This window comes from Anomalospiza imberbis, chromosome 14, assembly GCF_031753505.1.
Source record: "Anomalospiza imberbis isolate Cuckoo-Finch-1a 21T00152 chromosome 14, ASM3175350v1, whole genome shotgun sequence".
In the NCBI taxonomy this organism is placed as follows: Eukaryota; Metazoa; Chordata; class Aves; order Passeriformes; family Viduidae; genus Anomalospiza; species Anomalospiza imberbis.
In genome coordinates this window covers 10,044,208-10,068,263 of record NC_089694.1, presented here as the reverse complement: position 1 = coordinate 10,068,263, position 24,056 = coordinate 10,044,208, and the positions used below count along the sequence as shown (strand labels likewise).

Here is a 24,056-nt window from a genome sequence, read left to right as displayed (position 1 = left end):
TACACAATCATCTTTAGTAGTCTTTTTTTTCCTCATGATTTTGAGATCCCCAAATTCTTGGGACTCAACAAAACTGAGGAATATATTGTGTTATAAAGCAACATGGAGAAGGAAGAGAAGGGAAGCTGCACCTGCATGCATAACCAAACAAAACCCCCTTTTAAATTGCCATCCTTAGCCAGTTTTGAGGCTGTGAATCCACAGCTCCACAGGAGATGTGGGTCATTAGCACATGGTAAGGAAAAGGTTTGAAATGGAACTCTCTCACTCAGCTTACACCCAGAGGCTTCTACAGGGCACCTGCAGAGTCATTACTTAAAGTAACAAAAAAGGCTCCTTTGCATAAAACGTTATGCTGCCTAAAACTACTTGAAAGAATCAAGTTAAAATTGATTCTGAAATCCTATGGACATAAGGAGGACAAGCATACAAGTACCATGTGCACTGACACTCAAAGGGCACTCAGCCTGAACATTCAGGGCATCATGTTCCCACATAAGTGCCAAAAATATTAGCAAGAAGAACTTTTCAGCTGCGCTAAAAGTACAGTATTAGGAGACTCCAAGTAACAACAGCCACTAACCTGTTCCTTAACAGCAGTATTTACATTGGTCAGGTAGTGTTGACAGATTTGACAGAACACTCTCATCTGCTTCTTCAGACGTAGAAGATCCTCCTTTAAAGAGAATGATTTCATGTAAAGTTTTGCTTTTTCAGTTTTATAATCCCATACAGTGCATTCACTTTCACAGAGCATTCCACCACAGACCTCAGTGGTAACATTCAAGTCCACTACATTATTTTTAAAAAATCACTGTTACAAATAAAATTAGCAAGTAGCAATTTCCTTAATTTTGTCATTCTGTGTAGCACAGAAGAGACGGTAGTTGGGATGAAAATAATGTTATTTTATAAAAAAAGTAGTGGCTAAAAAACCTGTTACGAAGGAGCAGAAAATAGCCTCAATAAAGGGACCATTTTTCCATTAGGCTCTTTTCATTCCTGCTGAAAGTATTACAAATTACATTTTGGTGCAAAACAGCTAGGTTAATCTTAATTTCTAAACTAACTTGTCACTATTTAGCTCATCTTCTGCTATTAGGATTGTGATAAAACTTTAATCACAGTTACAAAAACCTCAAGACTGCTGTTTACCCTTTAAGGAATAAGGTAACAAAACCTCCAAATCCCTCACATACCTACACACCTCTCAACAATCTGTGCAGCCACTTCTTATCAGGTATTTGCGGGTGGAAATGTTAAAAACCATTAAAACACAGATGGGTAAACTGACCAGCCAGTGTTCAAGTTCATATTCCTCTATAACACCTTCAGATTATAATTACTCACTGGACTAAAGAAGTCTCAACAGCTAGGGAAAAACCATCATAATCTGATACAAGTGTTCTGGGTTATAAGATCATTAGTACAAGTTACATAGCATGATTTTTCACTCCTGCATCTACCAGAAGCTCAAACTACCACACCATAAAATTAAAAAAAAAATTTAAAGGAAAAATGTGTATATCCTCACATTAAAATGAGAGTATTGCAGTAATGGATTATTAATTACTCATACACTATTAACGTCATGAGTTCCCTTTGTTTTCTCCCTAGTAAATTGTGACAGTCATATACAACTTTTTTTTTCTTTGTATTAATTACACGCATGATAATTAAAATGTTTAAAAAACCTGAAGAATTCACTTGTCTATACTCTGACATAAAGAAAGGTGTGTTAACAGAAACTCCAATAATGAAGTGCAACTCCAGCACAGATTTCCAGTAAAAAAGCACTCTTCTTACAGGAACTGCAGAAAAAGTATGTTTGATTACAGGGATTACATTTTCTAATTTTATCTAGAGAAATCATTAAAATGTTTCAGCACTTACAAACTCCGTTCTAAACTAGTTAGGCCTTTGAAAAAAAGCCTTTTTATATTTGGCAGTTCACGCAGTGAATCAACCTCTAATCAATCTCTTCAAGCAATGCTGGATACAGAAAACCTTAATCTTTTCTCTAAGATTTTTCAAGAACTGAAATTGGAAAGATGACATTTGCCAGAGCTTTGCCCTTCAAGACTACTACACACAGAACCAGAACAGGGCCTCTCATCATTCCCTGAAAAGATCTGAAATTTAACTTAATCTTTTCACATCTTTATTTAACAATAGATTTAAAAGACTGATGAAGGGTACAGTAGGATTGTGACATATTGAGCAATAAGAATACTATGATAGTACAAATTCTTAGATCTCACCAACTAGTCAGTGATACCTCAAGGTTTCCAAACAAATACAAACCCACTACCTGAGAGTAGTAAGACTGACTATACTGTGTTTGGTAACTTCCATTCTACCCCTTCTTGGTATTGTTACTGTGGCTGATAGGTATCATGTTTATTCACTATTACTTTAAAATTCAGTCAAATTAAACATAATACTGACATTTAAATAATAAAAACAGTTAAAGGAAGTACTAGGTTTGTAAAAGTAAAGAATGCGACTACTAAAACTATTAATTCAGAAGAACTTACTAAAAAAGCAGGATTAGGTTGGTATCAATATAAAGAAAATTCCTAGTTTTAGTTAATTCCATCACACTTCCCACTTGATGACACTGCAGCTATGTACAAATGTTTATTTACTAATACAACTGGAACAGGGCATACCTTTGTGGAACTGCTTTCAGTAACTTTCGCTAGCTGCCAAAGGATTACATAATGAGTACACTGCAGTGCATGAATAACAATCTGAAATCAAAACGAAAAAAAGCATTAGGTGACAAAGACCAAGAAAAGACAGCAACAAAAGCTATTTGTTGTTGTGCCTAAAGAACACATTTTAACTACAGACCTGTTCTGGCATGTCTCCATTTTCAATGCCAGTTTTCAATAGCTTGTAGTTGCAGCCAAACAAGTCCCATCTTGATAGGTCATGAGCACTGGAAGCATTAGAAATGAAGCAAACAGTATTATTTAACTAATACTTTTTCTGCAATTTGAGGTTAACAACTACTAAAAGCTTAACTGGTCAAAAATAATTAATTGGAGAATTAATTTTTTTAAATTAGTGTTGTAAAAACTGAGCCACTGAATACCTTCCCACCCAAAACAAGGTACACACAAAAAGTAATTAAAAAAACCCAAAACAATCCCATGAGGTTGCATTAAAAAGTAAGATGCATCATATTAAAAACAAACAACCCGCTCACCACAAACCCTGATACTGAATTAGAAACAAATAATTCCCCTCACAACAAACCCTGACAGACATGTGCAGAAGCCAACTTACTTGTGAAAAGCAGTGATTCTCTTCAGTGTTGACAAAACTTGATATGCATCATCTTCATCAGGTTCCTCCCCCTATTTATTAATCATACAGTGAGCTATCTCAGCAGTATTTAATAATCATACAGTGAGATATCCCAGCAGTATTTAATAATCATACAGTGAGCTATCTCAGCAGTATTTAATAATCATACAGTGAGATATCCCAGCAGTATTTAATAATCATACAGTGAGATCTCAAGCAGTATTTAATAATCATACAGTGAGATCTCAAGCAGTGTAGTCTAAGTGATCTGGGGAACTTCGTAAAACCAAACACACACACACACCCCCAGACTGGGGGGCAGGAGAGGGTGCAGACCTGATTCTAAGTTATTTATCATGTCGCACATGCTTTCAGAAGAGTTAGAGAGATAGGGCAGCCAGCAGTTCATATCTAGAGATGGAGTCAACGATGTTAAATGTCTTTTCCAACCTAGACAATTCTAGGATTCTATAAAATAGCGGCTGAAGAAGAGACAGGGGGAAAGGGGTGGGAAGAAAGGAGAAGGGAGAAAAAAAAGAAGAAGCCTAGGCTAGTAAAATACAATGTATAATGTAGGTGATTCTATTTTCTCTGAAGAATCCAGCAGAGGCCACTGTCAGACAAAAGACACTGGACTAGATGGGCCACAGGTCAGTACTTCAGTCTTACTTTAATCACAGAAAAAAGTCTTTGAGTGAGGTAAGGTAACTGGTTTGTTCTAATCTTCCCATAAATTCTGACAAACTTCCATTTAGTGAAAAAAACGAGTCAAAATGAAAGGGTCAAAAAAGTATCTCTTTGTACATAAGATAAACTATCTGAGGTCAAGAAACTCCTCCTTAGTCTAGCAGAGATAATGGAAGTTTTACTATTCTGTAGTTGCACAACGTATCAAAGAACTGAAGATTTCAACACTTCCACCAGAGTATTTGCCATTTTCCTTCAAGCCAACTTCTGACATCTCATTTCCTTGCTTTACCTCTCACTCTTTCTTTTCATCACAAAGGGAAACAAATGGGCACATTTCTTGTTTAGGATTTCTAGAATGGAGTTCTAGTTCAGAACAAAAAGCAAGAGAAAAAAGGAGCTTGATAAACTACATGCATCTAAGAAATGTTAAGAATGGAGCTGTCAAAAAGACACTTCCCATGCTCCTCACCACAGATGAAAAGGAGAAACAAATTTTGTCTGAATGTCAGAGATCCCACATAGTGAAGTTAAATACTCTATCAGAAGATTCTCACTTCTCAGATCAACACAGTGTGGGAACAAAGTTATTTTTGATCTACTAACTGCATCTGCTTGCATTCAGGAAGGGAGGGGAGTGTTTTCTAGAGATTTTGATATTTAACAACAGCAACATGCAACCACAGGCAAGACTAGCTACAGTAGTACATCTGAGGAGAATCCTAGGGGAATTACAATATTACAACTCTCAAAAATGTAAGCCTCAAAAGCTAAGAGTAAAAAGTTTATGTATTTAATTGTTTATCTGAAACTTATCTCAAATTCCCAAAGGACTCTTGTCAAAAGGAGACCAAAATTAAAGACTCACTAAAAGAACAAAAGAACAGTCTGCTCACAAAAATCACAGCAGCAACACTGTTGTATTACTGCCCTTGACTTAAGAGTTTTGAAAACCAGAGGGAAGCTCCCATCCCTAGCTCTGACTTGCAGAGAAAGACAGAAAAAATACTGAAAATATTTACAAGGGCGGGAAATATGATCGTGCACATTAAAATACCTCTTGCAGGAAGTCCTCAAGAAGTCGATTAAACTTGTCTGCCAATTCATCTATTAACTGACTTCTTGCAATGTCAACCCTGTTAAAGATTGTGAATTCTTCATTACAGAGAGCATGGTAGGTTTTTGAACAGGCTTCCAAAACATCTATATCTGTGTGCTTCTCCACAATATCCCGAATTTGTCGCAGTAAGGCATCCAAATGCTACAAGGAAGAAGAGCCAAAGAAGAAAAGATGTGTTTTTATTTTCATTTATATATATACACACATGCAAATATACACACACATTTTTAATAAACCTTAAAGAATTTTAAAAGGTAAATTCTGTTTATTACTTTTGTAACGATGATACAGAACACAAACACCTTCTAGAAAATCAGTGAAGCTTCTGAGAAATTAAGTCTATCAAAAATTAAGTTGGAGCTTGTCAAAGACACAAATCACAGAAGTGATTAAAAATTTGATATTGTTGGTATGGTCTTATCTAACACTTGAATTTGCAATGACAACTGAACAACACAGACGTATTTACCTCCCACTCACAAACATTTATGCATGTTTATGTGTGCCTTAAAAGCTGTATAACTGAAGTTTTAGTTTCATAACATTCTACTGTCCACCAACTAAAGCCAACTTCAGCTGTTCATATATTCCTCCCCTCAACCTGAGATGCTCACTGCTGCTCAATCACTGCTGGCTGTGCTGTCAACTACACATTTCATCACTTTTTGATTCTAATGATTTCCAGCTACTTCCTTCACCATGGAATAGCACATCTGAGAAGGAGACAATAGAGATGAGAACGGCTTCAACCTCATCATCATAGCAGATAAAATGAGAGCAGTAACTACATCATTTGTGATCTGGTATCCTTCCTCATTTTCATGCAATGATGATGGTGGTTTTCTAGTTTCAGTGACAGAAAAAGAGAACTTATTGAGCTGTTTCTACAAGCTTCATCTGTCAGACAGCTCTCACAAATATGACCATAAGCCAGCAATAAATGTTCTCATTTTAGTTCATTTAACTGGAAGACTTTCTGTTAAAATTGGCCAGACATGCCTTATAAAACTCATATTTTCACTATCTCTAAGAGGAGCAGCCAGCCACAACTCTGAAATCGAAGTCGCACTATCAGTAAGGGTTACAATAAATAAAATCTCCTTTACACAAAAAAACACTCCTAAAATGGTAATCAAAATTCCAGTGATGAAGTCTAAATTCTGAGACCTTTCTTTTTATGTTAATGTGTAGATGTTACCGTACCTTTTCTAATCGCCCTGTTGTATAAATTTCCAAGTCAAAGTACTGTGGCAACTGCAGTAAGTTGGTGACTTTTTCTGCATCTACAGAATACTGTAAAATTGGCAAGGAAAAAAGTTTAGTTGAAAAAGTCTTGGACAATGTAATTCATTATAGAACAAGTAAATATAAAATTAGTAAAAAAAAAAAAAATTGTGGCAAGCTGTATCATTAATTACAGAAATATACTTGTAAACATTTTAACAACCATCCATCAGCAAGAAATGGAATTAAACCTACCTTTGCTAGCAACTGAGGAAGTGCCACCGCAAAAAGCTCAGTAATTTTTGTCCTGTCATCCAATTGGGTTTTCTTTTCCTTTGCTGTCAGCACCTAAAATATTGGTATTGTGAGAATTTTACAGATAAAAGTTCTGGTGCTAAGTTTCATTATCATTAATGAAAAGATGATTACGTACATGGACCTCTAAAATCACTATAACATATCAATGTAATGCAGGAGGAAAGTGTGCAATTAAAAAAAAAAATGAAAAAACCAACATTCAGAATTCAAAAAATGCAATTCAAATTAGTCCTAACACTATTAAGATTATCTTGAAACAGAAGTGATAACCTAGAACAAAAGGTTTACCTTTCCTGCAACAAAATACCATGACTGGAATGACAATGTAAGAATGGGAACCCCTTCAGCTTACAATTTTTAACAAGATTCACTCAATTAATTTGTCAATCCTTTTTTGATACAAGCTTTCAACCTGTTCTTAAATGGGTTTCTTACCAAAATATGCACCAGTCTTGAGAGAAGACTCCTTAATGTCTCCACAGAAGAGGCTGCCTAAACTCCATACAACCACAGAAAAGCCAACTGGTGGACTGGCCTTCTTCAAGAGACTATGTGGTCTATCTTCCTTTCCCTCATTTTGCTCTTTCACACTGAAAACAGTTTTAGCTTTTCCCAAATAGATTCTACTCCTCCCTTCAAACCAATATTGTTTTCAAAATCAATTTTTATTATCTTTAATAGTACAAACAAATGCAATAGTTCGAACAGTACTAAGCACATGCCCAAGTCCAGAAAAAGCAAACTAGCCAGGGTAGTTGGACATGGAGACCAAAGCTGAATCTCCCATCTCAGTCCCTTCAGCAGCAACAGCCTACAGTCTCTTCCTTCTTCCCACAATGGCCCCACAGAGCCATTCCCACATCTCTAGAGGAGTAGGTTTTTTGCTTCCTACCCTTTTCCCCGTTCCTCTTCCCACAGGAGGATGACATTCAGCCGCTTGCCGAATTGTACAAAGCATGATTTCAATCAGTGCACTTTCCTGTCTGTCTGTTAAAGCTGAAATTTAAGAAAGAAATGTTAACACAACTTATTTTTCATTTTTCACAAGGATTAGGATATGTTGGGGTTGTTGTTTGGGTTTTGGGGGTTTTTTGGCTTTTTGTTTAAGGCAAAAAGACAGACATGTAGACCAACAGCTCATTTCCAGAGGCGAGGGTGACAGAGGGGATAGAGGAAGTAAGTACCTTATAAAATGACACCAGAAAATACTGAAAAACTGAGGGAATATCACTGGAAGGGTCACAGGACAGGATGGAAAAAACACCAAGTTTTATAATTGTTTTACTTCCTTTCTATTTTTCCGAGGTCCATTCACTAGGACCTATGAATTACAAAATTATAGCAGGGGTTTTGTTTGGGTCTACTGTCATCAAAGAAATTATGGTATTTTTCTGTATGGTAGTTGTAACAATAAATTAACCAGTTTCACAAGCAACTTAGTTTCTCTATGCCAAAAGTGCAGCCTGAACTTGTGGAACACCAAAGCAACGCTGCATGCTAATTCCTTCTCTTTTCTTCTAACCATTGCTCTTGTGTAACACTTCCATGCCAGGTGGGGATCTCTTTCTACACTTCCTCACATTTCATAATTGGTATTAGTGACTTCTTATAGTCATGGAAACACAGAAAATATATGTAAACATCTTTTTTTCCTTATTTCAAGCCTAACAAAAACTGCACAGCAATATAAACAAAGATCTACAAAAATCTCTTACGTTCTTCTCCATTGAGAGGCTCCTCCAGCAGAAGACTGTTCATACATTCCCAGTCCTTCAAGAGGTCTGTTGCACAGTCCCACATGCTGTCCACAAGATAAGCAGCATGTTCGTGCAACTAAAATAAGAACAGATTGAGTATTTAATCAGTAGTTAATCAGAAGATTACTACAGAACTATAATACAGAGTATTTCTTGTGCTTGGCTCCTGCCCATGGCAAAAATACAGAGCAAGTTTTGCAAGCTCTCTGGTTAAACAGAAGATTTTCTTCCCCAATTAACTTAAAAAGATGAATCCAGCCCAACAGCTACAGGGAGTAGTGCTACAAGATCTGTCAGAACTTGGGGGATAGGTGGCTAGGGATTGTGGGGGTATTTTGCTGTTTTCTCTCTCCCCTTTTAAATCAAATCACAATATCTCTACCCTTGTACGTTGTCATGTTTGTCAGAGTAGCACTCACAGTCTATCTCAATACTGTGTACTGACAGATCCCTCAAATAAACACAACCATACAAAACAGTCTTTTGACCCCCAGGTTGCTCAAACAACAGGAAAACCAGGACAGATTCCTGGTTATTAACCAATGAGTGGGGAAAAGAAAAACAACAACAACAACATTTAAATGACAAAAATTAGAACCACAACAACAAAAATCCACACACACCACAAAAACAAGGAAATCCCTGAAACCCAACTTACTTCACTTTCCAAGAAGAAAAACACTAATGTCTTCACAAGATTAGCATTTGGACTTTGTCTTCCCCTCCTTTTCAGTATTCCATCATCTTCAGCATCTCTGCGGCTGAAAAGCCTAAAAGAAAAATGATTTATTGATAAGTTTCTTCTTTATTACCTTCACCACAGTCAATTCACATCAAGGTATTGGGTTTTTACACGCTAAATACCTTGTTGCTTCACTCCATATTTTACTTTGAAAGTAAGTAATTTGGGACAAGTATAATTTGAAGAATTTCATATATGCATTTTATATATGCTGAGTTGATATGCCACTGACTGTTTCCAGTGGGATGTATGATTATAACAAAATGCTTTATAAACATCAGTGGTAATTGCAGGTGCCTGAGGTCTATGCTCCTCCTCAGCAAATGATATTTTCTAAACCTCCCTACAGGAGACTTTAAAGCAGCTAAGAATTATTGGATGGAGGTATGAAAAGTATTAAGAGGAAACTCTAGTTTGTTCTCCTACACACCTGACATGCTGGATTTACAGTGGATTTTTAAAATGAAAAATATTTTATGAAATGGTCATATGGGACAATGGGGAGGAGGAGGGCATGGGGAGGAACTACAAATGGGAAAACACTCATGATGTAAGCCCAAGCTTTAGGCTCCAAACTACATAAGCATTTTAAGGCATTACACAGGAAGAATGGGAAAGGAGAAGATATAGGAACATTTTCATTGTATTCCCTGAAGGTACAAGCTTTCAAAGTGCAGCCTGCCATACTTCTATTTCCCATTTAGAAAAACTACAGCAGTTTAGAAAATACAGTAATGTTACATTGTCTCTTCTCTCTTAAGGCCACTTTGATTAATTTTTTCCTTTTCTTGATTAAATCTAATAAGAATCATCATATTAATGCACACAAATGCACAAATATCTACAGGATCAAGAAGTTAACTGTAATTTCTCCATCTTACTTTTTATAAAGAAATTCCCCTGCGGCAACTGCTACTGGCCGATGAGCTGAATAAACCAGGTGGTAGACATTTTCACAATCTTCTGCAGTCAGAACTTCTTCACTACTCCTAGGGGTAGGGATGGGAAGAAGGAAAGAAAGAAAGAAAGAAAAAACCAAAAAGGCTGAGTCAACAAAGTATGAACTCTAATGAGGGAGATGGAAATGAATGAGAACCTAAACCTTTTCCTTCAATTTATCATCCTAAAACTCCAGATTCCTAGTTCTAAAGTCTTCCTGAAGAAAATAAACTGATGAAGTATGAGCTATTGCTAGAAGGTTATGCTCAAGAATTCAACTACTGTGTAATGTTCAATATACTCCATGTCCTTCATTTCAAATATTCTATGATAGTTTTTAATTACGAGGCTGAATTCAAAGTTCCTAGCCCTTACACCTACTGAACTGTGGGAGATAAGTAGTAACACTGTTCTAGACATATTACTTTTGGAATTCCATTTTCTTTGGGTGTAAGATGCATAGGCATTTCCATAACCTTCAGATTATCTGAAGTGTCATGCTGCTGGCCTCACCCACAAGGATGAGAAACACTTAAGTGTTGGTATTTTTTGTATGTCAGATAAGGAAATATACATGTACTTACTGTAAAACAAGAGTGAGTAATTTTATTGCTTGGACTGCAACATCATATTCTTTGTCAAGAGTCATAGACACAATTCTATCCTAAGAACACAAAAAAATATTTTTGAAGAGGAAAGAAGTGTAATGCAACTTTAAAAAAAAAAAAATCAGATCTACTCAAAGTAAGAATTAACACTAACCTTGAACCGACTGGTGAAGAGTTCCAATTTGGAATTAAGCTCCTTATTATAGTAAAGCCCTTGCAAAGCAGTTAGGCATTTCAGTCTTACTTCTCCTTGCTAAAATAAAATTAAGAACTGAATTAAAAGTCAAGTATAGGATACAGATGTGATCTTCATGTCATACAAGACAAGTTTCTTATAAAATCAGAATTAATTCAAAAACAAAGATTAAATGCTGTCACAATACACTATCAATAATCATGTTAACAACGTAAGAATATAACCTTGTTTGTAACAAGGCAGTGAAGCAACAAAAACTAATAAAACCCCCCAAGGTCTTACTGCAGTTACCATCTTCATAAATCAAACACCTGTATCATGCTTTCTCAACACTCAAAATATTTCTATCATTGATGATAATCCTTTCTTCAGTCAAAATTACTAAGTAGATAAAAAAATAAATATTCCTCTTGAAATACAAGATCTGCTTCAGCAGAGAACCTGTTCTAAGGCACAGATGACCTCACCCCACTGTCAGAGGTTATTGGGTTTTTACACCAAGCCCATGAACAGCACAGCAAGACTGAGCATCACTCATTTCTTTCACTTAAAATTCAACAGCTTGTAGTTTGCGATGCAAGAACTGAGGCAATGTGCTGACTCAATAATGAGTCAGGGAGTATTTGTAAACCAGACTGACCCCTCCAAGCAGAGAACAGTCTCTAGGTGGTAGTTGGTAATAACAGCTTGAGGCACTAAACAGCACAAAAGGGGGCTTTCCCCATACTTTTTACACCTAGATGAGAATCCTCGAGTTTTGTAACTTGGCAAAACAGAGTACAGCCAGGCTATAGTGATGACATGCATTAATTTGAAGTAGTTAAACACTATGCACTACAAGTTTGCATCAGCAATAAATAAATATAAATGACCATTTGCCTACAAATAACAGTTTCTTTAAAAAATCTATATGTACTCTCTAAGAACATTCAAGTCTGGCTTATATGTACTTTGAAATGCCAGTACTTCTGAGTGATAAGGAAAGCAGTGACCAATTCAAACAGTTAAGACATCCGAATCTAGTCTGGAAAGATCAATAATCAAAACCAAGGAGTTCTGCTTCTTGGTTCTGCACCTTTTGCTCAGTGCAGTTTACCTTGTCATGCATAGTCCACCCCACATATTTCAAGTAGCTGTCATTGAGGAAGGCGTCACTGTACATTTTCATCCATATTCCAATCTCCTCAATGCAGATGGCTCTTATTTCAGCAATTGCATCTCTGTGGAGGGAAGTGGGGCAGCAAGTTGAAACAGACAAATAATTAGAAAGAAATAACCTGCCTCCAGCTTATAAAAGAAAGTAATGATGCTACACATTACTTACTGAGAGAAACTTACCGGTATCTATGCACAAAAACACCTTTAAATATTGCATTCATCATGTTTTCTATTTCATCCTGATTTTCTTGAAGCTGAAAGAAGATAAAGAGTACATAAACAGTGAGCAGCACTTTTACAGTCAGATCAGATGGTGCTGATGCTAGACAAACTAAATTAACATTTACAAGTGTGACCATTAAATCCTTTCACAGATTCAGAAATATTCACAGATCTGTTTCACAGTACAGTATGCTATTATTTAAGAAATTGTATCTACCACAGCATACAAACTTTAGTAATTCTGACCACTGGAAAACTGTTCTTCAAGTGTAACAAAGACATCTTGGGTTTCTGAAAGGCCCTTCTTAATTAATTTGTAAGAAAACCTGATTTAATTTTCTAGTAACATCATTGCTTTTTTACGTATCTATGTATTACTCAGACTAGGACTGGCCCTGCACACACATCTAACAAAACTACATTGAATGGGTTGTTAAGAGATCAGACTGCAAGATCTTTGGGAGATGATCAGAAGACCAAGTTGTTTGTTTGTCTGAACTGTCAGGGAAAAAAAAAAAACCCGTAACAGGTAACAAACAGCACAAACACTGAAGAGCCAAGGTGAAATGTTTCCCTTGATCGTGAAGAAGTTATTCCTGATGTCTTAGAAACAAAAACCTAAAAGAAAACAAACATCACCACCCCCACCCAAAAAAGACCAAAAAAACAAACAAAAACCAAACTACCAATTGCCCCAAAAGTAACAACTGAAACCTGATTGAATTAGGGCTTTTAAAAAGACAACATTGTCAGCAATGAATCAGCAAGTCTCTTTTACACAAAAGAAAGAAAACAGAAGTAGACTGCATTTTCAACTTTGATAGTGCTTTCTGTACATGAAAAAAGCCTTATCTAAAGCCTTTAAATGCATTTTCTGCTGAGATCATTATTGACATTATAAAAGCAGTATTTTGCTCCAAGATCACGGAGATCTTCTCTAGAAGCCAAAAACTGTCAAGGTGTGGTAATTTTTCTTGCATTTTTGAGCTCAATGTAGGAAACTCATCAAGAAATACAACAAAAATGTATTTATTACTGATTGCAGTCTCACTAACTTCACTGCAACACTACTCTTTTTAAGACTCTACATTTACTTCTTTTTAAAGAAAACCAGACAGTAAGAAGCACCTTGCAAAGTTTTTTAAGCATTAAACATAAACAACCCGAAGAGCTAGAGAGACGGAAAACTACCAAAACCAATTACAGAACAAGATTAATTATTAGTGGCCATTTATGAACACTTAGTTGCACTAACCTCCTTTCTCTTCTGTAGTAAGAGTTCCAGCCTATCATTAGCTCTTTTCCCAATTATTTTATTTCGTTCTGCTTCATACTGCCGCTGTGTGTTGTCCATGTTAATACTTAGATTTAATGCCACATTCACTAAAGCAGTCATCAGTTTCATGGCTACAAAAAATAAATGAAAAGAATAAGGATTATTTAAAAGGTTGCCTGATCTAAGAAAACTCAGAAGAAAAATCTTGACACCTCTTCCAGTCTACCCTTTCTGTATCTGTGGAAATATATTTACTGTAATTTTTTGATACACAAACTTATGCAATGTTTTACCAAGCACTGCATCATTATTTATCAGGACAATAGATGCAATATTGCTATTCTGGTCTTTTTTTGTCACTTCTTTAATGCTATAAGCATTATTTTTATTATATATACATTATTATTATTATTGAATTGAGATACAGGATCTGTTTCCTCCCCAAAATGAAGGTCGAATGTAAGATTAACAAACTTTGCCTAAGAAATACTAGAGGAACTGCTATCAGAGTCATTTAGACTCATATCATTCAGTCTTAAATATACAAGAAGCTTCTTTCTTCAAAAGGAAATGTCTTAAGACAACCAACACCACCATATCACACCAGTCATTTTCCCTCCATTTAATTTTAAAAAGGTGCAGGTTTTTCAAAGATTCATTTATTAGCAGAAGCAGAGAAAGCACATTAGCCAACTACAAGCCAGAAAACAGAAAACCAAAATATAAAAGACACTTGTGTGGGATTCTTGTGTCCTTTTTTATTTTTAGATCAATCTTTTTTAAAAGAGTGCAGACAAATACCCCTTTTTCAGAAATTAGAAGGTGATCAATTGTGTACTTGCTTGTCTTGTGAGCTTCTGTAACAAGGCATAAAAGGGCTTGCACTGGCAGAGCAGGCACAAAATTCTTGTGCATGTATCACCAGCATAAAGCTAATGAGCAAGGCTTAAAGACATGCAGTTATATTGAAATATCATCTCACACTGTGATCTCCAAGATTAAAGAGCAAGTCTGAGTTAACCACAGAAGCCAAAATTACCAGAAGTACCAGTAAATATGGATACAAGGATTTTGCTGACACTTTTTTCCATATAAAATACAATCTTCAACAATACAAACAGTAAAATTCACATGAACACACAAAACCAACAGAATTGACTGCTGATGTGAACAAATGAAAACACATGGCTTATAAAAAATATTTTGTTTGACAGAAACTAACATGCAACAGGACATTTTCTACAACTTTTATTCAGGCACAACTCCAATTTAAAAAAATCCAAAGGTAATAACTTGCTTTTTAAGACCTAGAATTTGTATTAAGTCATATAGTACAACAGTCTGAACTGATGATACAGCAGAATCTGTAAATTCTCCTGAAATAAGAAGTTTTTGTTCCTCTCTCCATAAGAAATGCTCTGGCTGGTAGAAGTTACACAGCAGCAGTCCCATGTGCAGCGTGCTGATGTAAATTCAAGAGAGCTATCAAGGATACAGAAGGACTGACATGACAGTTAGGACTGAAGCCAGCTGTGTATCAGCCAGGTCAAGGGAAGCTAACAGTAATTACCTCCAGTGTGGCAAAACCTCAGTTTCACACACAGCCTAACTTCACCTTGTTCAAAGTAAAATTGTTACCATAACCTCACATAAGCCGACAGCCACACAATGCCATTCACAATCCTTCCTCAGTAATCAGTGCAAGTTTAGGACTGCCTCACCCAGGAAGCTCATCCTTTGTCCACACAAATACATACTTCTTTGAAACACTCTATACTTAACTCATAAAGGACTTCTTCACAATTTAACGTATTGGGAAAAAAATATGCGAAAAGGTCAATTACATAAAACATAAAGAAATTTAGAGATTGTATTACTGATGAAAAAATCTTTTAAATTGTTTCTAATGTGGAGACTGGAAATGTTACTTTACATAGCGCCATGACCTCAATATGTAGCACAATTTAAGTTTGTAGTAAAAATTGCATCCAACATAAACTACAATTTCTGTTTGATTTAATGCAGAGCATGAACAGGTTCAACTGCATGTAAGATTAAAAGACACCGACACCCTTATTTATGACCAAAGACAATCTAGTAGAATCAACTGTAAAGTTTCCTTCTATTTACTTTTCTACTAAAGGTAACAAAAAAAAATACCAGAGAGCTAGAATGCTTTAAAATAGTAATGTGTTTTTCAACAACAAAAATCCAAGATAAAAAGCTATCCCAAAGCAAGCTGCATAAGATGAAAACTGTATCAAAAAATAAAACACAAGTTGAACGTTGAATATCAAGAAGTTCAACCAGAGTAATTCCGTCCCGTGCAACACAAAGCATTAAATGTAAGCAATACCCAAGCAAATATAAATTCACTGACCTGCCAGTGTGCTAGTGTGCCGAAAGGCTCTGACTTGTGAGTCTGACAGCCCCGTAAGCAGGGAAATGACAGTATCCATCATATATTCATCATATATGATGCTATATTGACATTGTCGGACGAGTACTCCAATGAACTCACAAAAACTGGATTTGAACTTTTTCCATTGGGGGCCAGCCATAGTTAGTGGATAATCTCCACTATCCTGTTAAAACACAGAAAAGGAAACAAGAAATTCTTTCAAACACTTAAGAAGTTATTTCATTAACTAAAGGTTAAGAAGAGATACATACAACTTTAAAGCCAAATCTCAGAGGCCTTAAAAATGATACATCAGAAGAATATGATTACATAAATATGAATATACTTTGCAGCTGAGGCTTGTTATAACACAAAGACAACATTCAAACTACTAACTCCTCTTTTTTGTTTGACACAAAATAAAAGGAAAAAAATTATTTGCCTTACAAATCTTCTTCATTACACTTGAACCATCACAAGAACAGTTAGGTGACAAGTTTAGGAACAGGTCAGGATCGTAAGGAAGTTTACAGGGAAATGCTTACATATCAGACTGAAAATTTCTGAAGTCATAAAATTACCTACTACAACACCTCAAATATAACAAATGTGTGTCCCCTCCTGTTATGGAAGCCTTTACAAATAATGGTAAAATGACAGCAAAAAATAAAGAATCATTCGTGTCAGTGCCACTCTGAACTGTTTCTTTAAGAGGCTGAAAACAACACAGGTTGAAAAATAAAGCAAGTATCCATGAAAAGGGATTAGAAATCTGAGAGCTGCTCATTAGAATTCTATTACAAGAAAAAGTGAGCATGAGTTTTAGAAGAACCCATGTACCAACAGTCCCAGGTGTGGCTTTATAAATTGCACACAATATTGCCTTGGAGTAATCAAAACTATTTATGCACTGAGGTAGATTTAAGGAACACTAAAATCCTTTTAAAGAAAAGGATATTACATTTTCCCCTCAGTTAAACTTATGAATTTTTTAATTATTGGAGGGGTGGCAGTGGAGAGAACTGTTGCTGTACCAGACAAATTTGGGGAGGAGGTTTTAAAGCTACATTTATGTATAGAAACACCACTCAAACCCAGAAAAACCAAAAACAAACGAAAGCCAAATGAAATCAACAGAAAAACCCCAAAACAGAACCAAAATTTAAACTACAAAAAAACCCCAAAAAGAACCCCACCGCCCACCAAAAAAAAACTCCCAATGTATCTCATTTACCCCAACACTGTGTAACAGCATGTGACAATTTAAAGGGAAAAGAACTATAATCCCCATGAAAGGAAAAGCAATTGGAAAATAATCAAATTGAAATCCCCACAATTTGTAGATTAATGAATGCATAGAAATAAATTTAGCTACCATTTTAAGAGACAATTTAAGGCCTTATATAAACAGCAAGATAGGCAGGCATCCCCCATAGTGCCACCACAGTAGGTGTTCCCACTATTTAAAAACTGAAAGTCAATATTGATCTCTTAAACCATTAATAAAATAAGTTGCATACATGCAGAACTTTCCTTCCTAGTCTTTTAAGTTCAGTGAAATAAGAGTTTAACATTTTCATTCATAAAAGTCCTGTAATTTTTGTAACTCCATATTCTTGAAATAAATGTCTAGCAACATGATCCAGCAAGATTACATCATGTAAAAAGACAATAAAAATAAATACATAATCAGCACTTCATTAAATTACCTCATCAAATTCTTCAGTCATTTTGCGGATTATTTCAGAATTCTGCATATGTCGGAACATCTCTGCTGTAACAACTCCTACAATTTAGATATTAGGTCATTAGCACTGCTAATATGAAAGCTGTAGATGGCAGATGACATGCCTCCTGCTACAATGTCAAAATAACCCGTTTTCACCTAACCTACTGATTACACATATATATTTTTAATAAATTTCTCTTTTTGTCTTCTAGCATTCATGTGTAACAAGTACTTAACACCATTTATGTGGGGTTTAGTCTTCTTCCTAAGAAGTGTGCTTGTGTGCATGTACACACACAGCTAGAAATTACTCACTCATAATCAGAAATCAAAGATACTTGTGCCAGACCTCTGTACCAGTGAGCATTACACCATCTAAAGTGACCTTTTGGGACTCAAGATTCTAAATAGTGCAAGACAATTTTGAACAGCTGTATTGCTATTTATTATCTTCTGCAGTACAATAAACACAGCGCTTTCATTAAATTTCTATTTGTCTTGGCCTCAAATTGTTAGACCTCACGAAGTTTACTGCAAAATTCCTGACGAGGATCATCACAGAGAGCATTAAAAGATTCTGCTGCTTTATCTTGTAACAAAAATCAAAAGGCCACTACTCTTGAAAGCACAGACAACCTCTGAGGAACACTGTTAGCTTTCTGGAGATTTATACATGTTAGAAGTTTATCAGGACAGAGAAAGACTTGAGCAGAACAAATTACATCCAGTCCTCCTCTATCAAGCATAGTGACACTGCAAGGCAAGTTACCTTCTCTTCAAAAGGAGCTGAGAGGTAAAAGAATGGAGGATGCAGAAATGAGGAAAGAAAAATCAGAAAATAAAGAAAAAAAATATATGGAAACACAATCTTACTGTAGACAGGCTACCATGACATTGTCCATAATATCTTTTGAAACAAGCATGTCTACAAAAGTTATGAAGCAATCTTAATGATAAAACATCAAATTATAATTCCAAGACTGAATAAGATGAACTACCAGCGAGAGGAGAGATGATTTTCTGAAATAATAGCAGGAACAAAGGAAGAGGAAGCACATGTTAAGTACCAGTACTGATTTCTATCTGCTGTAAATACAAAAGGCTTAATCAAAACTTTAAGCTACAGTATAAGATTTCTAAACCTCCTGCTCCCAACTTCAGAAATACTTGTTTAACTCCAAGAACCTGATAATTTAAACTAGCTCTGGGGATGAAGCAATCTTATAGCCTCAGTGGTATGAAAGGAAAGATTGAGACTCATGCTGTAAAATGACTTAAATGGATGAGTAACCACTTCAGTATCTTACCTTTGCAGCCTGAACACTGAATAAAGAAGTTAATGAGATCAAGAAGTGCTATATCTCGGTCATGTTTGTATGACTCTATCCAATCATCCACTACAGACTGAAAGAAAACAAATAAAAACGCACTGCTCAGTTGTCATAAATTGAAGACATTGTTACTTAACTGCTTTCAAGTAAAAGTATGATTCTTCTTCATGCCTTTAAGTTAACTTGAAACATCTTTTTTGATTACTACAGAACTAAATGTTTAAATGATCTTTTACTGCTTTTTCTGTTCTCAAGAACTCATTTTATTCTATAAACATATACCAGTACAAAACTGACACCTGAAAAAAAAGCAGAGGAATACCATATCCTTCTACAGTATCATTTTTGGAGGAAGAAAGCAAAAATAATTGGGGTATTTTAGAGAATCAGGTTTTTTATTTACACCCTTCCCCTGCTCTGCCAAGCCACTGACATTTCTCTGAAGATATTATTTGTGCATTCAATTTCAACAGCTACAACTCCCTATAATCTTTAAAAAATGTGTCCCTTGGATGAACTTTGCTTCATCCACATTTGCCATAACAGGATGGACGGCACTGCCCTACACTCCATGGATATTAATTACTTGGTAGTCACTAAGCCAAAGAGGAACAAGCACATTTTATTTAAAGAAGCAATTAAACCTGTGATAAGCATTTTGAGAAAACAGAATTTACATGCAATTATGTTTTAACCATCCATTTGTAGAGTACAAATCATCTACTGCCAAGGTCATAAAAGACAGACACACAATTTTATTAACACAGGTACAAGAGACTCGCTGTAGTATCAAGTTCTCATGTTTGACTTTTTTAATACGTTAGTACCCTTCCCTAAATGATGGAATAATTCAGAATTTCAAAACACAGCTGGACTATGCACCATCTCCAAGGCTTCCTGTCTGTATTCCCAGTGCTTACTCTCACAGCCAATATTGCTGTGAGGACAAATAAAACATACTGCCATTGAGAAAATCTTCTGAACAAGGATACAGCAAAATCCCTCTTCCCTGAATCTCAGATTTGTTTATAGTGTGACCAACAACTGTTGTCAGCACAACAAAAATAATTAAAAACTCCAAGTGAAACTGTCATGCTCTTTCCAGTAGGAACAGAACCTATGAGCTGGACCTGAGTGGACTGACCTGAAGGGAAGAATGAAATACAGAGAAAATAAATTCAGCTTCTGAAGAAGGTCACCATGCAAGAACTGAAGAATGATAGGAATGGAACAAATATTTCCATTAGGCAGTCTTGTTTTCAGAATCTGTTCAATTTAAAGAAGTGCCAGCAAAACAGTTGTTTCTTGAAACGTTTTGTCTCTGTGAATGAACCACCTCTTTTTGCCAGGGAACAGACACTAATTCACAGAATCACAGAAGGGATTAGGTTGGAAAAGACCTTTGAGGTCGTCCAGTCCAACCTATGACTTAACACCACCTTGTCAACTAATTCAGAAGGTACAGAACAGAATTTAAAATAAAATAGTTGACTTAAAATTATTACTAAATTTTTTCTAGATAAGCAAACACTGAAGGCCATGGAGAAAACTTTGTACTCTGTCTACTGAAATGGACTTCAGTTTAAAAAGTATTTGGAATTTTTTTCTTACTAGTTTTAAAAAATTGACAAAGATTCAGGTATCAATTTCCCAATTCAACAGAGTAATCAGACCAGGCAAAGGTCCATTTTGCCCTTGGAAAGCAAAATATTTTGACTTGTACGTCATTTTAAACAGTTAAAAATTCATGAAGATACAGTTACTGGTTACCAGCTGAACAAGTTCCACACAGAGCAACAGTTAGAGAAGTACTGTTTTTCCATCTGCTTTGAAATAGAGCAAAACAAATGACGGAAGAATCAGAATTTCTCCGTGCAAACACATCCAAGTAATTTGTTCTTGTTCCCAGCTGCAAGGCAGGAGCCTGTAAACCTTGAGAGGACTGCACAGCAAGCCAGCTTCCAGCACGTGTATTACAGGAGCTGCAAACTCTAGATTTCCAGTCCCAAAGATAGGCTTTCTTCCACACTGCCAGGAGTCACATGAGTGAGTCAGCAGCAAAGCTTCATGGCTGACAGGCTTACACTTATTTCATTTTAACCCTGTGTTGGCTGGGAAGCTCACAGACAAACAAACACTTCAGTGGCTTATATGAATTTAAAAAAAGTAAAACCAACAAAAACAGTGCTGTATTTCTTAATAGTCTGACTTCCATCCTGTTAGTAAATGCAGTGGGGAGAGTATCTAATGTAAATACTTGAAGGGGTTAAATCTACCCTAAGTTGACTTAGCCAGAATATATTGCTACATTGTAATTGGCTGGAATTTGGGTCAGGAAATTTAAAGAGGAGCCTGTAAGTTTTAGCTAGTGATTTTACTTTGGATGAGAGAAGAGAAGCAACTATTTATTTTCAGATAATCTAAGCTCTGGATGCATGTAAAAACTACAGATTCTTATTAAGTTCTATGACAACAATAAGTCTAAACCACATTTGTATTTAGTTACCATCACACAAAAAGGACTTTAAAGTCATGCAATCTACAATAACCTTTCTTCATTCAGGATACTAAAAACTTATTTTGAATTGCAGTATAAATTTATTCATGAACATTTAGAAATGATAAATCAGTTCATTCAAGTTCAAACATCAACAAAGCAAAACCACTTTATTTTGATTCTTCTATATAAGTAAAAACAGCAAATTGAAGGAAAAAAATTGCTTTCGACTTCATTTGATTAAACAGCATGTAGAAGAAAATCTTGTTATATTGAAATTGTATCTACATCCAAGTCATAGAGCTATCCCAGGTCTTACCTGCATAGCACTCTTGCCCATTTTAACTACTTCAAAGAGCATCATGTTTTCCACACCATTCTGTTGGTGATGTCCATTCATCCGATTTGGACCACCGGGTTTCCCTCCTCCGTTTCCACTTTTTCCCTTCTCTGCTGGTCCTTTTTTTCCTTTTTTACAAGTCTGGAATCACACACACAAGAGGTTTTATTTAATTATCATGAAGTATTAAAAGAAAAAATCACTATCCATACCATGACAAATATAGGCAAGGCCTTTGATTTTCAGCAACCATATTTTTTTAAATGTCTTGCATATATCTGTATGTCTGTTTGTGTGTATATATGTATATATATAAAAATTCAACAGTTGAGAATAGCAGATCCTGATACAAAGACCAGCAAGAACTCTACAGGTTCCTCCTTCCCTCAATTAAAATCTTTTAGCAACTAAAAATGTGATTAGTGATAGTGTATAACACAGATCTTTCTCATGTTTAAATTGTAAAACAGATTATTAGTATTTCCTTTAAAACAGCTAAGGTAATTTCCTTAACACGTCACAAATTCTCCTCTGCAACTCATTAACCTTCTGCTTTTCCCATTTGAATATAAGCTGGCAAGTGTGGGGTGAGGAAGAGCAGACAGGTGTGTTTGTATTTTGATTTCCCAAATCAAGTGTGACTTACAGAAAGAAGAAAGAACATCAAGTACAAATGACATGACCATTGTATAAAATCCACCACCACCTCTCCACAACCGGGTGCTTGGCACTGGTACAGGCACCTGGGGTATCCAGTGAGGGGTCAGCAGGGAAGCCCGGGCCAGCACACGGCAGGGAAGGAGCCACACCAGTGGTGGCTGTGAAGCCTGTGAAAGGCACATGGGGAGGACAACTGACCCAGGAAGGGAGAGAAGGGCTGGGAATTGGGTTTAGACCTCCCACTCCACTATTGTAACCGCCTGTCTGCAACCTGTTAAAAAAACTCTTTTAACTGAATTATCTTTCTGTTCACTTTTCAAACTAAAAGACACAGAATACATGATGAATTTAAGTATAGGATGGAAAATATGCCAAAAGACTGATCAAATCAAACCTTATCCTTTCCTCCCCTGCCTCCCTTATGCCTTCAGAGCACTAAGAAAATATCACAGAAACAGTCAAGATGAAGCATTTCCATGCAAATACAAATATGAACTCTCTTCACAGAACACTTGCATTTTCACAAAATATTCCTTCTTGCTCACTGAACTTCAAAGAAAGTGCTAAACTCTTCAATTCATAACAGTAGAAATGTTTCAGTAGCCCTAAAGAGTGAACATACTTTGCCTTTGCCTTGCTTTTGGTTTTTTCCTTCAATATCCTCAAAGTCTGTATCAGAAGAGAAGTGTGTTTCAGACTCCCTGCAAGGATAAAGAGACAAACCATTCACACATTTCATCAGAAACATTCTTAAATATACTACATAAAATCACAGTATGCTCTCAGTCCAGTAAGTCAACACCAACAGTGAAACTTTTCCCAAGCCTACTGTTGAGGAACAGAGCACATCCCCACATTCACAGCCTATCCTGTCTCCTCCAAGCAATGTACCTGTGAAGGAAGCCATACAGGGAGATTAAAAGATTTGAGGGTAGGTAGAAAATAGCAGCGGGCTGGGAATCATGCCTTTGACATGTGACAAACATGACAACATCTCAAAAAGTAAAGAGCTTTAAATATTGGCCACAAATACTTAAACAAAATGAGAAGGAGAAAAAAACCCAACAGCAAAAAAATATTCCAAAAAGCATCACTTTCCCTGATAATCAAAGTGTCTCAACAGATTTCTTCATGCTGCTAGAAACTTAGCAAATAATTAAGAGGCTTGCACTTATGTTGAAAGGTACAGAAAAGAAATTTAGGTGAGGTTTCCTCATCAAAAAGCTGTAGCTCTGTTTAGGCTTATAAGGTAAAAACATACTAAATACACAAACTCATTTTGATTTCCTACACATTAAAATACACTGCATTGATTCACAAATCCTTGGTTGGCAACATCGATAGGAAGGTGTGTGAAATGACCCGAATTATTAATACAGAATGTTTGGCTTGTGTTTTCTATGTTTCCTGTAGAAATTAACTTAAATTATGCTACAAGAGCTCATTTTAACACATAGATGCAGTACAACTTCAGCTGCTATCACAAATTTCTCATACACGCTTCCCGAATCAATTAACAAAACAATCAGAAAGATG

At 35.9% G+C, this 24,056-nt stretch overlaps 1 protein-coding gene across 5 annotated transcripts in view; it reads right to left on the bottom strand.

Annotated features, from left to right (window-relative positions):
• The window catches only part of STAG2 (STAG2 cohesin complex component), a 74,862-nt gene that overhangs the window by 13,341 nt on the left and 37,465 nt on the right, over window positions 1-24,056 (bottom strand). For all 5 annotated transcript variants that reach the window (XM_068204855.1, XM_068204860.1, XM_068204859.1 and 2 more), the window contains exons 3-23: window positions 23,143-23,221; window positions 21,840-22,001; window positions 19,000-19,096; window positions 17,673-17,749; window positions 15,943-16,147; window positions 13,542-13,693; window positions 12,245-12,318; window positions 12,003-12,126; window positions 10,865-10,963; window positions 10,687-10,766; window positions 10,045-10,152; window positions 9,080-9,191; window positions 8,380-8,497; window positions 7,557-7,660; window positions 6,602-6,694; window positions 6,326-6,415; window positions 5,060-5,263; window positions 3,295-3,365; window positions 2,857-2,944; window positions 2,673-2,753; window positions 584-676 (exon numbers count right to left, since the gene is read on the bottom strand). In XM_068204855.1, the coding sequence (XP_068060956.1) occupies window positions 584-676; window positions 2,673-2,753; window positions 2,857-2,944; window positions 3,295-3,365; window positions 5,060-5,263; window positions 6,326-6,415; window positions 6,602-6,694; window positions 7,557-7,660; window positions 8,380-8,497; window positions 9,080-9,191; window positions 10,045-10,152; window positions 10,687-10,766; window positions 10,865-10,963; window positions 12,003-12,126; window positions 12,245-12,318; window positions 13,542-13,693; window positions 15,943-16,147; window positions 17,673-17,749; window positions 19,000-19,096; window positions 21,840-22,001; window positions 23,143-23,221 (2,311 nt within the window). The remainder of the gene's footprint in view (window positions 1-583; window positions 677-2,672; window positions 2,754-2,856; window positions 2,945-3,294; window positions 3,366-5,059; window positions 5,264-6,325; window positions 6,416-6,601; window positions 6,695-7,556; window positions 7,661-8,379; window positions 8,498-9,079; window positions 9,192-10,044; window positions 10,153-10,686; window positions 10,767-10,864; window positions 10,964-12,002; window positions 12,127-12,244; window positions 12,319-13,541; window positions 13,694-15,942; window positions 16,148-17,672; window positions 17,750-18,999; window positions 19,097-21,839; window positions 22,002-23,142; window positions 23,222-24,056) is intronic.